This window comes from Montipora capricornis, chromosome 6 (assembly GCF_036669925.1).
Source record: "Montipora capricornis isolate CH-2021 chromosome 6, ASM3666992v2, whole genome shotgun sequence".
Taxonomy (NCBI): domain Eukaryota; kingdom Metazoa; phylum Cnidaria; class Anthozoa; order Scleractinia; family Acroporidae; genus Montipora; species Montipora capricornis.
In genome coordinates this window covers 56,527,239-56,544,738 of record NC_090888.1, presented here as the reverse complement: position 1 = coordinate 56,544,738, position 17,500 = coordinate 56,527,239, and the positions used below count along the sequence as shown (strand labels likewise).

Below are 17,500 nucleotides of genomic sequence, written 5' to 3'. Positions count from 1 at the left end.
GTTAATAAGATAACAATAATAATAATAATAATAATAATAATTATTATTATTATTATTATTATTATTATTATTATTATTATTATTATTATTATTATTATTATTACTGTGATGCTAATTTTTATAAATACCTTCTCCACTCAGTAAATTCTCTTGGCAATCTCCTCTCAAGTTCTGGATTGAGGCTATTGTAAACATCCTTGTTTCCAAAGCCTGTTATAATGACAATTTAATAACAACATCAACGCCTTAGTGACGAGGAGCAAGGTAGAAGCAGAATCGAATGAAAGAGACCAGGTCTACTTCCTAAGAAAATACTCAAATGGTTTTTCAAAACAGTGGTCACTAGCAAGTTGAAAATGCTTATTTTGCAAACTCTCCAAACTCAGGTTTTGCAAACGTTAGCGACTGCATTGCAGCAGGAACCGTGCATTGATGTGGTTCATCGAGCAAGAAAATTAATGAAGTCAATCAAACTACTCCCTCTGGATTGCCTAATACAATACAGAGAGCTCAGAACACAAGTCAACCGAATCTCCCTGATTACGAGGTTTTTTCCTCTGAAATCAAGAACAAAACATGGGGCAATATCAGTCACTAGAGCTTCTGTAATGTTTTAAATGGTGTTTACGATGACATTGCCCATTTTAGGAGAAATACTTTCAATGTACCATCCGGAAGAGCCACAAATAACTTTATAGAAAAGCTGACTTTCTGGATAAAGCAATTTAATTCTAATTCTGATTTAAATTGCATTGCTTTGAAAGCTTTTATGGTGCTGCCAACTTTGATCCTATAAAAGCCTACTTCTAAAAGTAAGGAGCATAGTGCAGCAATAGAACACAGGTTAAGCCTGTGGAGACAAGGAGACCTATATCTTTTGCTAAAAGAAGTGAAATTTATCCAAGGGAAGTTTGTAAGCTCGAAGAAGGCAGCTAGCTAGGACAATTGAGGACATAACCAAAGTTTTCCCAAAACTGGTTCTGCAAGGGAAATTATCAGCAGCCATTAAACTTTTGGATAGCGAGAGCTCATCAGGTCTCCTCAGCCTTACACCTGAAGTCCTGGAAGGACTGAAGGAAAAACACCCGGAAGCAGCTGATAATGCCAACAAGAGTCTATTGTACAGGCCCATTGATCATATTCCTCCCAGCGTTTTTGACTTGATAAATGAAGAAATGATCTATGATGCAGCCACTAAAACAAAGGGCTCAGCTGGACTATGGGGAATGGATTCTGAGCTATATCGAGGGATACTCTGCTCCAAGAATTTTATGGCTGAGGGCAAGATTCTCAGAGGGGAGATAGCCATTCTTACTAGAAATCTGTTAAAGAAGTCTTACATCAATCGCTACTAGAAGGCTATACTTCCTGCAGGCTCAGATGAAATAATATTGCTGTGGGAGGTAAACCAAAGTACCTGGAGAAAAACTCTCAGAGTACGACATTCCCAGTTTCCTGCTTCCTGGAAAAGTCTCTCAGTCAGTAAGAGAAACCACATGGAGAACGACATTGTTATTGTTTGACCAGCTTATGTGCTCCGCAAGAAAATGAGAATTCAGTCGCGTTTTCCTTGCAAAAGAAGCCAAACACAGCCCCATAGTAGCCACATCTCTCTCTCATAACCAAACCTACCAAGATCTTTCAGAGGATAAAGACCTCGACTTATTTTCATTATCGATTTACTTTTTTTTTCAGACATGTAATTTACAAAAGAACAATACTATTGTTCCCCCTAAAAGTAAATTACCCAACGCAACCTTTCTGAAATAAGTGCATTATCTTACCATGGATAGTCTTCCACTACCCATGATCTTACTGACACGCGCAATGTTTACAAAAAAAAAGGAGTAACCACAGAATACACGAATGTCAGCCATTATCGTGTTCTTGTATCGGAATTCTCTGAAGAACGAAGCATATGACAATACACATCATTCATATGCAAATACGTAGCCTGGTATCCGGCAGGAGTGTATAACAAAAAGAAACTAAATAATGAAATTGGCCATTCCATTTATTATGCGCACCCCCCCCCCCCCCCCTTCCCTATTGAGGGGCCTGGAAATCCAGGGGGAGGGAAGGGGGTAAGTGGGGTGATTTCTGATGGGGTAACCCAGTCAGTTTCTTTAATCTTTCCCCTTAACCCCCTTTTTCTAAAGGGAGGGATGTGTCTGCACTTTGATCTTCAATATCCTTAGGGGGTAAGCTCTTAAAGACACCCTCTGCTCAAAAGGGGAGGTGCGTCTAATAAATGGAATGGCCCTATCCAACTTCAAGGCGGATTATGCAAACTGCTACAAGACTGAAGAGATGTTAAGTTTAAAAAAACTTACAAGTTACTTTTGGTTTCAAGTCCATGGTGATCTTATTTACAATCGGGCACTGTGAAACTCGGACATCACGGGGCCATTATTCCATCAAATGGATAAAGTTTGGGGAGCAAAAACACCTGCCGCCATCTTGAAAACCACAGGACACTACGCCTGTATTGGAGTCTGCTGACTGGTTAAAGTTGAAGCCTCACATCTTTGCTGCTTTCTCATAGTTATGTTTTAAATTCTGCTTTTTAAATCATTGTGCATTGTCTTTCTGTAGGCTACAAGGTCTACAAGTTTTCCTAAAATCTAACCAGGAATGTTATCTCTTCGTTTTCTCAGAAGACGCCGGATTTTGTATTTTTCCGTGCTGGCTATTTTCTTACTCAGTTGCCTTGCAACTTTGAAAATAATCTCATCTACAGATGAAAACAAAGAGCTAAAGTTGAGAGTTTTCAGTAAACAAGAGCGCGAGGAAATCATTAAAAGGTTCCATGGTTTTGAAGTCGGAGGACAAGGAATTCACGAAACAGACGCAAAGAAAAACAAAACAGGGGCAGAAATCAACCAGCCACCTACAGTAACTGCTCAAGGAGAAGAGCGTTTTGATGTCCAAGATAAATATGGTGCTGATGACGGTTCTTTACCAGAACCTAACTACAACGTTCATATATTTTATTATGCATGGTATGGTAATCCTGAACATGATGGAAAATACATTCACTGGAATCATCGACGTCTTCCCCACTGGGACCCTAATGTGGCTAAGAATTACAACCGACACTCTCATTCACCCCCAGACGATATTGGGTCCAATTTTTATCCCCAACTAGGCACCTACAGCTCCAGGGATTTGAAGGTTGTCAAGGACCACATGAGGCAAATGAGAACTGCAGGGGTGGGTGTGATTGCCCTTTCATGGTACCCTCCTGGAAAAGCAGACGATGAGGGCATCCCCAGTGATGCACTTGTTCCCTTGATTTTAAAAGTAGCAGCTGAATACAAATTGAAAGTCACCCTACATATTGAGCCATACAGAGACAGAAATGATCAAACTCTCCATGACGATGTAAAATATATCGTAGATACTTACAGTGAACATGATGCATTTTACAAATACAAGACAGTTGATGGCAGGTACTTGCCCATGTTGTATATTTATGACTCATATCAAACTCCAGCAGACGCTTGGGCACAGCTGATGAAACCTGACGGGTCACATTCTGTGCGTAACACTCCTTATGATTGTATATTTATTGCCTTATTGGTGGAAATGAACCACAGACAGTACCTTGATGTGGGAGGGTTTGATGGTTTTTACACATACTTTGCGACGGATAAATTCACTTATGGATCAACTTGGAGATTTTGGCCACATCTTGAAACTGTAGCCGAACAAACTAACACTTTGTTTATTCCAAGTGTTGGACCAGGGTATATCGACACAATGGTGAGACCATGGAACAACCAAAACACAAGACAAAGAAATAATGGAGAATATTACAAAAACAGCTGGCAAGCAGCTTTACAAACAAATACACAGATAATATCAATCACCTCGTTTAATGAGTGGCATGAAGGAACACAAATAGAAAAGGCTGTTCCTAAAGCTTTGTCTGGTTTTGAATACAAAGATTACTCTCCCCATTCCCCTGACTTCTATCTAAAGCTAACCAAAGAGTTGGTATTTCAATTTACTTTAAGGAAAAATAAAGTATAAGTTTGTCTTTATTTGTAGAGGCTGCTGACATATTTTTTTCCTTTGGAATTGCTTGCAAGATTCAGGGAACAAAATTATGCAGGGTAGAGATTATAATCATTACGGTCTGAAGAGAAACCAAATAATTATTATTTCTTAGTTCACTTCAGCACTCCCTTAAATAGGGTGCCATTTTTTGGTTTTGGGCCTTAGCCTTAACCCATTCACCCTTAAACCGGCCAGACTTAGTATTTTACTCTGTCTAACGCCAGATGATTTTACTCGTCAATGGGGAACCTCCAGGAGTCAATGGGTTAATCACTCACTGAAAAACTATAGGGTCAGGGTCTGAGAACCTTGGTGGCACACACCTATCCTAGAGTGTCCCCTGGGTTTACCCCCTTAAATTCTGGATCACCAAAGGCAAGTACAGTCAGGTGGTCATTGCAGGGTTTGAACCTGATGAAACCACATGCAAATCTAATGCCCTAACCAGTGCACCACACCACCTCCTTACATAGACTCGCCTACACCTCACTACTGTAAAAACCTCATTCACATGTAGATCTCTCCCAATCATATTGCAGCTACCTCTAAAACTAATCGGCAAGGTAAACGATTTGCACATTAACTCATAATTTTTGAAAAGAAGCTGCTGAGATAGCACATACTGTAATAACAAATAACGGGCAGTGACTGTGACAAGACTTGTGACAGATACAATGAGAGAAACAGCCCTACTAGTATTTGCAAAGGCAAGCCATTGCTAACTTCTTACTAACCGACCGTGGGGGCCGTACTGGGGAATATTGGCCCGACGTCGTGGCAGTACGGACCGAGCACCAATATTCCCCAGTACGGTCCCGAGCAAGTGAGATTAGTAAGTAGTTTATTATATGGGTTTTTAATTACCTTTTGCTTTGTTTTTGCAAGCCCGTAATCGGCCCGTGGGCATTACGGAATAATGCCCTACAATTCAGTCACAATTAGCCAATCAGAGTGCACGTTATATCAGCTACAAACACAAGCCATATAATAAAAAGAGTTATAGGTCAAGCCAGTCATTCTGTAAATTAAACACAGGATACAAAACCAAGGAAGGAAACATTAACTGTTTTCTTGAAATTGTGATACCTAAAAGAAAGATTAAATTTTCATCTTTCTTTTAGGTGACACCATCCTCATCAATTATCATTCAGTGGATGGAAAGAATGGTAGGAGATATGCATGGATAATCACAATGGTGAGTCATTGTTACAAGAACGTGACATTGTACTAGGTTAATATCATTATGTATTTAATATTATATAATAACCCAAGTTAGTCTCACATTTTGATTGGTTCTTACACTGTACCTATGATCTATTGGAGGACAGATGCATGATTGACATCACCATCAGCTTTTATGCGAATAGAGCTTACTTTTTACTATATAAAACAAATAGATTCCATGTTGCCGTGCATCTGTTCAGTAATAAATCACAGAAGACTGTGGTAAAAATGTGGTAAGAACATCAGTGACACACTCGGCTATCGCCTCGTGCCCCACTTTTTTGTTCTTACCTCATTTTGACGTCATCTGTGATCTATCACTGAACAGACGCACGGCAACATGGAATCTATTTGTTAAGTATACACAAAAAATTTCAGTGCATTGATTGGCTGAGAGCACATCAGATTATTAATCCCAAACAGAGTGCAGAAAGTTGAAATAGTGCAATAAGATAAAATTGTTGCATTGATAGCCAAGCCAATCCCTGGATGGCACATCTCATTGTGCAAGTTTTCAGTGATTGTGTGATACTTGTGCATTGCTTCTGCTTAAACCATCTTGAATTTTTCATGTACCGGTATATTATTAAGTAATCACACAATTTTTCTTGTAAAAATTTTGGAATAAATAAGCACTTGTAAATTTTTTCAAAGACTACAAATTGCACTTGGCCCATGGGCTTGTGAAATTTTGTGCACCTTTGAAAAAATTCACTTGTGCTTGTTTATTCCAAATTACACTCAAAATCATGGGATTACCTATACAAATTTACAGAATAGTCACTTTTCAACAACACCTACATCCATTCAGACCTCTCCCACCCCTAGGATACGCAGAGTGCCACTTACAGAGTTAACTCCAGCACCAGACAATGTTACTTGACAAAAATGGAGGACAGTTCAGGTGTAAAAGGGACAATTTACAGAATTCTAATAATTACTAACATATATTTGAACTTTTATTGAGATTTGATGGGGTTTATTATTATGGGACATCCTCAGCATTATGCTCATAACATAAGTTGGCTTTCACCCTTTTGAATAGACCATTTTGACGTTCTGTGCCCCGTTACCAGGTCTTTGAATAAAAGCAAGGCTGGAGTTGACCATGTTTTGATACAAGCCTTGCTGCTTTCCTTAATATGGAATAGGAACTCAATAGCATTACAACAAAATCATTTACATAAGAAAAGCAATGAGGTTTGTATCAAGCAAGGTCTACTCCAACCTCACTTTTATTCAAAGGCCTGATAACTGAGCACAGAACTGTAAAATGGTCTATTGCAAATGAAAGTGCTCAATCTATAGGCCACTTTGGAAAATACCATAATACTCTTTGTTTGTCCACCCAAATTTTGCATAAGCACTGTTTGTTTCCTCTTGGGACAATTATTGTGAGTCCCAAGAGAAACTGGAAAAAATCTGTGGGGAGAAACGGAGTATTATGGTATTTTCTGAAGTGGCCTATAGCAGGCTTGCATGAGACAATCCAAAACTATTCCTAAGGTCAATCTTATCTCTAGCGATAATTAAAACTTACAGTTTGTCAGAAAACTTCAGATTGAGATTTTTTGGGGGAGTTATGAATGATGCAAACATGATCTTAATAATTAGTTCTCTTAAAGCGCTCCTTCACATTTCGAAAGTAATTGCGTTGAAGGCTCAACAGAAGAAATTTTTTTGTAGCAATTTCAAGACGAAGACTCTTTATTTAACTCCACCCTTTTCATTTAACGTCCCACCATTACTTGGTGCTTGTCCGACTGATAAGCTTTCAGTGATCAAGATAGAGGAGAAAGTGACATCATTTACTCACTAGCTTAAAAGTAAAGTGTGTGAATGCAGCTTAATTTAGTATGCAGCACGACAGTTTTTTGCTTTCAGATTGTTAATAGCCACATTCACACAATGCATTTTCAAGCTAGTGAGTAAACAAGGTCACTTTATCCTGGATCCAGCTCCCTTTGGGCTTTTAATATCTGTTAGAACCACACCACATACTGGCAAACTGTTAAATGAAAAAACTGCCACCAAAATAAGTACGTTTTCTCTTGAGATGATTGAATAGGATCTCACATTTTGAGTATCACAATACACAATAAGACAAGCAGCGACTTCTTTGTTTTCTTAACACTATAAAATTTCTAATCAGAAGGCCAGATATCTCAATCCATTGGAAAAAAGCACCCACTGTAGTGTGTGGATAGCATTCTGAATTGTGTGATGTAAGTGGATGAAACCCAGAGCAAAGAACTCCTGAATAAAGTTGTATGAAACCCCAAGAAACTACCCAGGATTTGTGATGTCAAAATGACAGATCATAGCTAGATAACCAACTCAAGCATTCGTGAGCCACACTGAAGAATCCAGAGTTGAATGGTATTCAAACCCCTGTCCATGCGATTGCACAGCACGTCTCTACCAACTCAGCTATGAAGCCAGCCGGGAGTGGTTCAATTTACATTGAATTGTGTGATGTAAGTGGATGAAACCCAGAGCAAAGAGCTCCTGAATAAAGTTGTATGAAACCCCAAGAAACTACCCAGGATTTGTGATGTCAAAATGAAAGATCATAGCTAGATAACCAACTCAAGCATTCGTGAGCCACACTGAAGAATCCAGAGTTGAATGGTATTCAAACCCCTGTCCATGCGATTGTGCAGCACGTCTCTACCAACTCAGCTATGAAGCCAGCCGGGAGTGGTTCAATTTATATTCCGTAAAGAGGCGAACGAAATGATATGTATGAAAATATATGAAATTTAATTGAACTACAGAATGGACATGAAATGAAAGTTACAAAATTCGTCACAGTAAAATAGGCAACATAACCAGTTGCCAGCAAGCCTGAAAAATCCAGGCTTGAGTGTAGTCTGTGTTGCAAGAGCTAAAAGGAGAGGGGGCAGTGGGAGCGATGAAATGGAAGGAGACTCCTCCCCCGCTTCCATTTCAGCACTCCCTCTGCCTCACTCATTCCCTCCCCTTTTAGTGCTTGCTACGGAGGTTACCTTGCCTGGGATTCAAGCCCATGACCATGCAATTGTGCTGCACTGCTCTACCAACTAAGCTATCACACCAGCTAAGAGCTGGTCAATTTCAAGTTCAAGTTATTCCCCATAGAAGGTAAATGAAATCAGCCTTTCTTGCAACTGCTTAAGTCGAACACCTACCAGTAACAACAATGACCTTTCCTATTGTGTCCATTCCACAGTTCAAATACCGTATATTGAATTTCCAAAATCATTTTAGCAAAGGTTTGCATGCTTTTCATACTAAAACTAGTTGCCTTCAGAGTGAAGATTGACTACATGGTTGCATTTGATGATTCAGCAGTCTTAATTAATCTTCTGGTAAAGTAATATCACATCAGTTTCAGTTTGGTTCCATTATAGTTTTATTCAGCAGTTTTGTTTAAGTTACAGTGAACTTTGCCAGAAAGTGTCGACAACAGTTGAAATAAAGCACACACATCCCTCTAAACCATTAATAATGTTAATAATAGTAAAATGATACTGATAAGAATAATGGTAATGATACAGTGTAGCAAGAATAATCATAATAGTGTTATAATGATGATAAGCAAAACCAATTTCACTTTGTAATGCTCAGCAATGCCTACATTTCTTTCACTGACAAATTTGGTATGTTGATGAATAATATTATCATTGTCAACCTCTTCAGTCCTGAGAGTGAGATTTCAATCTGTCTAACGCCAGACAAGTTTACTCATCAATGGCGGTCGCTTCAGGCATGAGTGGGTTAAGTTGGTGTTGTGTGTCTGTTTATCATGGAAAAACTACCTGGTTCCTCATTCAAATCCTTAGCATGCCAAGACCGTACCTATAAACACTTGATAAATTTGAAAAATAGCACAGTACATGTAAGGGAAGAGTGCGTTAAGATAACGCTGTGTCTGTTTATCATGAAAAACTATCTGATTCCTCATTCACATCCTTAGCATGCCAAGACCGTACCTATATAATTTAAACAGTTGATAAATTTGAAAAATAGCACAGTACAGTCATGGTCTTGCACTTTTCACCTCACTGAGCTTGGCCAACACTTAACATTGGTTTAGCACAAAACCATAAAATATATATAAGTCATTACCTAACTTGACCAGCTATACCATACACATCTTGGAAATAATATTATTTTTAAAAACCTGATTTCATCTCACAATAATAATAATAATAATAATAATAATTATTATTATTATTATTATTATTATTATTATTATTATTATTATCATAATTATTATTGCGAGATTAATTTTTAGTCTATTATAACACAAGCAGTGTACAATTAAGCTGCAGTGACAATCTGAAAATTGTCTGAGATTATTTTTCTTGTAAATAGGTGTTTCGTGCCTGCAGAAAGTCCTTTTTGTGAAGCAAATATTAAGGTTGTCAAAATAATATTGATCCTGACAGAACAAATCATATCAAAGAAGAAATCTTCCTTAAATCCAGATAAAATGTGAGCAGCAAGTCCCTCTCTCCTTTCTTCTGGTTGCATTGCAACTTCATATCTGGAGAGAAGAAACAATGATTAAAGATGTTAATTTCACCCAACAGTAAATCACCTTTCTATAATGGGGACATAATTTTTCAGTGAGTGCTTAACCCATTGACTCCCAGGGACTCCCCACTGATGAGTAAAATCGTCTGGCGTTAGAAAGAGTAAAATACTAAGTCTGGCCGGTTTCAGCCGGTTTGGATGTCAATGGGTTTAATCTCAGTGATGATAATAAATTATTAAAGATTAGTGTTGATGAGAAAATACAATGAGCAACTCAAATTTAATAACACAGTAGCATAAAAAAACCAAACAAGGCAGAAAGTGGATTACAAGGAAGGATTATGGTTTGGTAAACATTGGCCGTGTAGCACTTATATTTGAACAGGCTTAACTGGTTAGAGTGTAATGTGAAGTGCTAAGTTTCTACCCCATATTTCCCACCCTAGTAAGAGTTTTTCTCTGTCCTTGTGTGGGCCCATCTCCATCAGTAGGGCTAAAACTCACATTGTTCATCTGGGGTAGAAACTTAACACTTCACATTACACTCTAATCAGTTAAGTCTGTAGAAAAAGGCTTGAGTTGATTTGGTGACCAACAAAGACAGTATGTTGCTAATACTGTAGTTAGTGCTGGATTTGAACTAAAAGCATACTTGTAAATGCTTCTTGCCATTTGATAGTTCACTGTAAGAGACTTGAGAAGATGCAGGAAGACTAATGCAGAGGATAAACAGCAACACCAGATGCTTATCAGGGCTCCACATTAACACTCACCCATTTCCCATTGGAGAGTAAATTCAACACTGGGAGAGTAAAGAAATAGAAATGAACTAAAATACTCACCCGATCTGGAAAGCATATTTTTGACTCCAACGGAAAACTGATTTTTTTTTTAAAGGCCTTAGGCCAAATGTATGCAAATACAATGAGCAAGCTGCAACCCCTAAACATTAAGTGATAAGCAAACGTTTGCCATGATCACCTCATTTTCGGCCATAATGAAGAGCTCCTGCCTGAGGAAGTCTGGGTACAATAATCACATGAAAAAATTGCATGTGGTAACTGAACGTGCGACACTGAAATTTTCAAAGATGATCTTTTTTGTTTTGGATTTATGTGGAATTCAGGTGGTGAAGATAGAAAATGAAAGCCAAACCGAAGAAAAAATGCTACAGATTGGTGACATTTTTGACTGCCTCATAAGGATTCATATCAAAGGGCCCTGTGATCAATGGCTTGGATCCTCAACCAGAACTGGAAACGTGGTGGGCTGGTGGTTTATGGTCAAGACGACCTAATTTCAATTTTTAATTATTGAAAAATGGGTGTCTGGATTACATCAAATAACACACCAGTGACAGTACCAAGAAACATTTATTTGTGCGGTAAGAATTTAATAATGTAATCCATTTTGGAAAGTGAAATTTTGAGGTGGAAAGTAAATTTGGAAACCTACTCTCCAAAGTGAAATAAGGTGTCGAAAGTTAGTGTCAAGCCCTGCTTACGATAGCTTTTATTACACAACTCTACTTTCTAAAGATGGCAAACACCCTGCTTTAGTGTGAGAATCTCCTTGAGCATTTACAAGCAAACTGTAAGTCCTGACAAAAATTTAATTTTGCTTTGCCAAAGTGTTTACTTATATGAGTTAAGACTCTGACTGTCATTAAGATGGATTTTAAAACTTTTAAAGGCAGAGTTCTATTGAGCAATCTACAAAAAAGGTTGTGGTCACTTATTGGAGAGGTCATTATTGGGTCAATGGGCCCATGAAAGTTTATATAAAGAGAGTCCTCCAAATTCTTCATTCATGCAGATGGGAGGGGTCCTAATGAGAACATAGTGACAATAATTAAAATAACAAAAATGAAACTCATACTGCGTCAATGTCAGCTTCTTCTTCTCCATCATCTTCTAAATCATCAAATTGGATTTCATCTTCTTCACCATCACCTCCAAATATGACAGTGTCATTGACCTTGACTGTTGAATGAAAACAGAATAAATTATGTCAACCTCACAAACTCTACAATAGATTAAATAAGTTGCAATGCAACTAATGTAAGGTCTTATCCATGAATTTCTTGATACCGTTTGAGTGAAAAAAAAAACAAAGAACCAACAAAAAAAATTCATTTGCAGTGTAACTGTTCAATGCCAAAATGCATGTGGCAGATTACAGTCAATAATACATCACTACTTAAACTCCAATAATGTTGCTACTTTCAAAAAAGTAATCTAACTGTAATAAAATCAGCACATGGTATTAGGTATGTAGAACAGAATACCTGATTCTGGTAATTCACCATAAGCTTTCAAGCTTCTAGCTTCATCAGGATTGTAGCGCAAAATGACATCTGCTTTGCCATCCTACAAATTTCAATATAATAACATTTCAGAAGCTGGGCTGAAGATTTCAATCTATCCCGCTAAGCAGAGATCCAAAGCACTGAAGCAAAATGGTATGTTCAATGGTCATTCAATTGTGCAAAAACATTAACCCATTGACTCCTAGGAGTGAAGCTTTAATATATGTTACTCTGTCTAACACCAGACGATTTTACTCTTCAATGGGAGGTGGAGTCAATGGGTTAAATACTGATTTTTTTCCCTAAAATTCTCCCTGGTTTATCAATGTGTTGTGAAGTTAAGGGGTTTCTTGGATATCAATAATCTCTGAAAAATCACCCCTTGTCACCAGATATTGTTCCTGTGTTTTCTTTTTGCACCTATCCAATGACCAGTGGCTCAGTTTGTTGAGCATCAGACTTTCACGAGGGAGATCACACGGGTTTAAAACCCCAGTTGGACCAACTCTCGGGGGCTTAAAAGTAACTGAGAGGAAAGTGCTGCCTTTGTAATTTTATCTGCAAGTGGTTAGACTTTCAAGTCTTCTTGAATAAGGAATATAAACCATAGGCCCTGTTTCACCACGCTTCCTGTCAATCAACACTGTGGGACATGAAAGGACACACTGTTTGTGAAGAGGTGGGGAGTAGACCTTCAGTCTTGATGGTCTATCTCTCAGAGAATTACAAACCATCATGAGATTGCATGGGATATGTGCGATATATCAATCCATTACAACCACCATTACCATTTTAGGTAACTGGTCAAAATTAAAATTAAAATCCTTTAATCACAACCAAGATATGAAATACACAGTTCGGCTATTTGCCTAGATAGAGAGATAGATAGATAGATATAGATAAATCATTTATTAAAAACATAACTCACAGCCTTACAGCTGAATTACGTGTGTTATGAAAATACATCATTTAAAAATACTTAATATAGTTATAGACCGTATTCATAAATGGCGGCCACGCAGAACAGCCTGGTTTCGAATACATGAGAACGAGGCTTGGTAGGCCAGCTAAAACTTAGAGCGCACTTAGATTTGTAATATATTAAAGTTTCGAGGCGATAAATGTTACGCAAAAATATCCTGAAATCTTTATTTATTGAAGGATAGTAGCGGAAATGATTCTATTAGTCTCTGTAGGCTTGGTACGCCAGGGGTGAAATCAAGGGATGAAATGGCCTCTACAAGTCGAGATTCAGACGCGGTTATTCTTACCGAAGACGATATTCCGGGAGCTGCTTTGGCTGGAAGAAACCCTTCTTCACTAAAGAATGAAGAACTCAAGTTTTGGTTGCGATGCCGTGGCGATTCACTAAAGGGACTTAAGACGAAGGCACAGCTTATAAAGCGGTAAGCAACATGCTGGCAGCTTTGTTGTACAGATTTGCTTTCAGAGATCAGGCACATATGATTTTGTTTCTGTAAAATTTAGAATTCCTTATCGACTTCTTTGCAGTGTCGACGAGTATATTAAAAGTGGAAGAGATAAGATGGTGATGGATCCTGATCCCGATGAAATCTACACGAAAAGAAAGGCAAGGGTCTTGAACATTTCAAAAGACACTGCTCCTTCGTCAAGTGTGAAATATCCGAACGATGGCTGGGGGAAGTCGCTTGAAAGGATGCCTTCTTTCACAAGAGCTGCAATGAACCAGCACGTGGCAAATTCTGGAAAAAGAGTTGCAAATGCTGAGCATCATTCAATTCCAACCAATTTAAGGAAAGCTAAAACCTTTCTGGAGGACGAGTACTTAAAGGAGATTGAGACAAACAGTGATCAAAGGTTCTTTTATTTCAAGGCAAAGTGCTATCACAGTTTCAAGAAGAGTGAGGCCCCCCATGCTCTTCGTTTTGCTAAGTGTATTGTGTCAGGCCAAGTCATTCAAGCCACCTGTTCATGTAAAGCTGGCAAATTTGGTTACTGTAACCATGTTCTGGCATTGATGTTTAAAGCACGCAAGTTTAGTTTATTTGAGAGTAAATCAACCGATGAGTTATGCCAGGATGCTGATGAGCAGCCGGATCTTGCATGCACTTCCCAGCTCCAAAAGTGGCACAAAAAGGGTCGTGGTGACAAAATACATGTATCTGCCCAACCAGTAATGGAAGTCACCATTTCCAAAACTAAACTTGATGAAACTAAGAGCAGAGAGGGAGTGAAATGTCTCTTTTATGATGCAAGAACTAAATCCCCAACATGATGTTGAGACCGAAATGAAATTTAAAAAGGCCCTAAAGCAAATAAACCCCCAAATGGGCTTAGCACTAATGGAAAGAGATGATTCTTCCATTAACAGTTGTGTGGAAACCAAATTTGGAGAAAGCCAGATTGGGTCATTTTGTAGTTATCAGTTGAGTCACACTGAGGCGAACTTCGTGGCTACTGTGGATATTTCATCAATGCCAAGAGAAGATGTCAGCGCAGACACTGAACTTACCTATCCCAGGTTTCCTCTGGACTCGCGCAGTGATTTTGTTTTGCCTAACAACTTAGATGTTGCTGAAAAAGCACTTGTTAGTTCCCTTGTTGTGGATGAGGCCATGATAAACAATATTGAGGAAGCCACAAGAGACCAGTCATCATCTGAGCAGTGGAAGAAGGAACGTAAATTTAGATTTACTGCTTCAAAATTTGACTTAATCTCAAAAAGGCAAAGGAATCATGAAAAATTTGCAGCTGACCTCATCAATCCGAAGCCGTTCACCTCAAGGTATGTCGAGCACGGTATTAAAAATGAACCCATTGCCATTGAACAATATGAGAAAATTATGTTTCCCCGAAAGACCCCAGTAAAGGTTCTCAAGAGTGGTTTTGTTGTTTGTTTGGATATGCCATTTCTTGGAGCCTCACCAGATGGCAGAGTTGTTGATTTTGGCTGTCGAAATCATTTTGGACTTGCTGAAGTGAAGTGTCCAGAGACAAAGTATCAAGTCACTCCACTGGAAGCATGTCAGGATCCAAACTTTTTTTGTGAGGCTGTTAATGGACAATGCAGACTTAAAAGGAATCATTCCTATTACACTCAAGTGCAAGGGCAGATGGGTGCTGGTGGAGCCTCATGGTGTGACTTCATTGTCTACACAAAGAAGGGAATTTCAGTGGAGAGAATCCCTTTTGACGCCACCTACTGGGCAACTCTGAAACAAAAGCTTGAAACCTATTTCTTTACCTATTTTATCAAAACTGCGGCTAGTGAATTTGCAAAATGCTAATCAGTCATTATGTAAACAAATGCTAGGCACTGCATGTGCCTTTTATTTATATACATGTACATAATTGTAGGTTTAGCTTACTGATTGGTCAAAAATAATTATTATGAACCAGTGAAGCCTTTAAAGCTTCAACATACATGTAGTGATCACCATCTATTTTCTCCTGGCAGTGTAATACTTAAACAAGCCCAAATCATGAGAATAAAGGGATTGATCACCAAAGACAAAATTAATTGGCTTGGTTTTTCAAAGAACCTCTCACAACTGACTACTACAACACATGTAGGGAACCTACAGTGGTGAGGAGAATTTCTGTGATTATATTGAAGCTTTAAAAGTTGAGGAGAGTTGAAGTTACATAATTTCATGTAAATATGATAAGAAGTATATTGTGTAATCCTTTTGAAAACAATGATAAGAACCTTATTTTTCAATTTTCAATATAATAGCTTACATAAAGACCTTAGCCTGAACTAACAAAGTCAAAGAATTGTCATTTAGATTGTGTACATAGAATCAAAACTGGAATTGTGGGAACTCTGACAAGAATGATTCCAGTTAAAATTTGCATACAATCATTTGTTAGGACAGGTTACAAAAAACAAAACAAAAATTGTTCAACTGAGCACCATATTTTTCTTCATAACATCTCTTTAGAAAAGGATACACACAAAGGAGACTGCTTTACGCATCTTGCAAATTTATATGTTAATTTTGGGTACATTGTTGTGGTTAAATTTTGATCTGTTTATATGTAGAATATAATATTTTCCTTTACTGTTTTCAGTTGAAATATTTTACATGTATTCATCTCTATCCCCTGCCTGGTTGGCATTTTAACCAGAAAATTTACTTGTCACAATGAAATCAAGATCAATTTAACCTTTTCACTCCCAGAAGTGATTAGTATGTAACTTCTCCTTATAATATCAATTCACTATTCAGCAGCCAGGTGATGAGAATGAATAAACGTATCACTCAGATGGTGTTATTTTGATCAAACTTAAATTCTCTCAAGTAATATAAAAGGGTATGTCTAGCAGCTAGAAAGGAGAATTACTAATCCGATCTTGGGAGTGAAAGGGTTACGCACTGATGATGGGGTCCTGCATGTTGCACAAAATGGCACACACACACCACATTTGATTCACTACCCCAAAGAGGCTCAATGGAATTGCCCCATCAAATATCAGAAAATTCTTCACCTTATTGATAGCCCTCACAACATGGATTCTTAAGCTAGCAATTTCCTGTATTGCAATCACATCTTCAGCTGACATCTGATCAGACATTCCCAGGAAAGGAGGAATATTTAAGGAAACACCAAGGGGAAGAATGTCTTCAATAGTAAAGCCCTTATCTGCCATTACAGAGTCCCCATTTGAAAAGGGAAGTTTCAAGAATCCACTTCGCTCTACTATTTCCCTGTCAGATATGCTCCCAGTGTAAAGTTGCCCAATAAAATGTAAAAAACCCTTTTGGAGAAATTCCCACCAGTGCCTTTAAAGTGGTATGGTGTTTATACGAGCTAAACAATTCACTATTTAGAAGAAGGCTACTAGGCATTTCACATCGCACCTCCGTACAGTCAATGATGACCCTTGTGCTTGGATACTTTGCCTTAAAGTCCTGAGGCATTGTCTCGTCTACTAGTTTTCTGGAAGGCCAAATATTTATATGGCCAAGTTTCATATACATATAGTTAATCCAAGAAATGAAAACGCAGCTTACAGTTGGCTGAGAAACATTAAAAAGATGAGTTAAATGTAATTCAGCAAAACCTTGTCTTAGCCTACACAATGACAAAAAAAACTTGTCTACTGGTTTTAGAGACCTTGGTCGCCCTTGTTTCACAGCCTTTGCACTGCCAGCAATATCTTTTCCGGACAACCAGTACTTGATGTTTTCTCCCCCGGCGCCAGGATCTAAATAGTCGTACAGGGCCATCATGGTCTGATAGTTAGGAAATCCAGTATAAAATGCTACGAGCGAGTCATTTGACTCGATGTTTTTCAATGAAAACAACTGCGCCTCGAGTTGCTCATATTTCTGCTCCAGATCGGCAACTTTCTTTTTCAATTTCAAAACCAAGTCCTCTAGATCTTCATTTTTCACG

The 17,500-nt window shown here is 38.2% G+C and overlaps 2 protein-coding genes and 3 pseudogenes across 2 annotated transcripts in view; 2 read left to right on the top strand and 3 right to left on the bottom strand.

Annotated features, from left to right (window-relative positions):
- LOC138052572 (trafficking protein particle complex subunit 10-like) overlaps positions 1 to 2,488 on the bottom strand; it is a 28,364-nt gene extending 25,876 nt beyond the window's left edge. The window contains exons 1-2 of the mRNA XM_068899107.1: positions 2,334 to 2,488; positions 129 to 210 (exon numbers count right to left, since the gene is read on the bottom strand). Coding sequence (XP_068755208.1) covers positions 129 to 210; positions 2,334 to 2,358 — 107 coding nt within the window. The 5' untranslated portion in view covers positions 2,359 to 2,488. The remainder of the gene's footprint in view (positions 1 to 128; positions 211 to 2,333) is intronic.
- Positions 2,479 to 4,046, top strand: LOC138052575 (glycoprotein endo-alpha-1,2-mannosidase-like). Its single transcript, XM_068899108.1, has one exon. The coding sequence runs from the start codon at positions 2,635 to 2,637 to the stop codon at positions 4,033 to 4,035; it is 1,401 nt and encodes a 466-aa protein (XP_068755209.1). The 5' UTR covers positions 2,479 to 2,634; the 3' UTR covers positions 4,036 to 4,046.
- A 4,616-nt stretch (positions 4,047 to 8,662) lies between these two features.
- The window catches only part of LOC138052571 (eukaryotic translation initiation factor 1A-like), a 14,073-nt pseudogene continuing 5,235 nt past the window's right edge, over positions 8,663 to 17,500 (bottom strand).
- Positions 13,214 to 15,396, top strand: LOC138052569 (uncharacterized; annotated as a pseudogene).
- Positions 16,452 to 17,500, bottom strand: part of LOC138052570 (uncharacterized) — a 3,595-nt pseudogene continuing 2,546 nt past the window's right edge.

Coding starts and splice junctions, on each gene's coding strand:
- LOC138052575 (XM_068899108.1), top strand. CDS start 2,635: ATGTTATCTCTTCGTTTTCTCAGAAGACGCCGGATTTTGTATTTTTCC.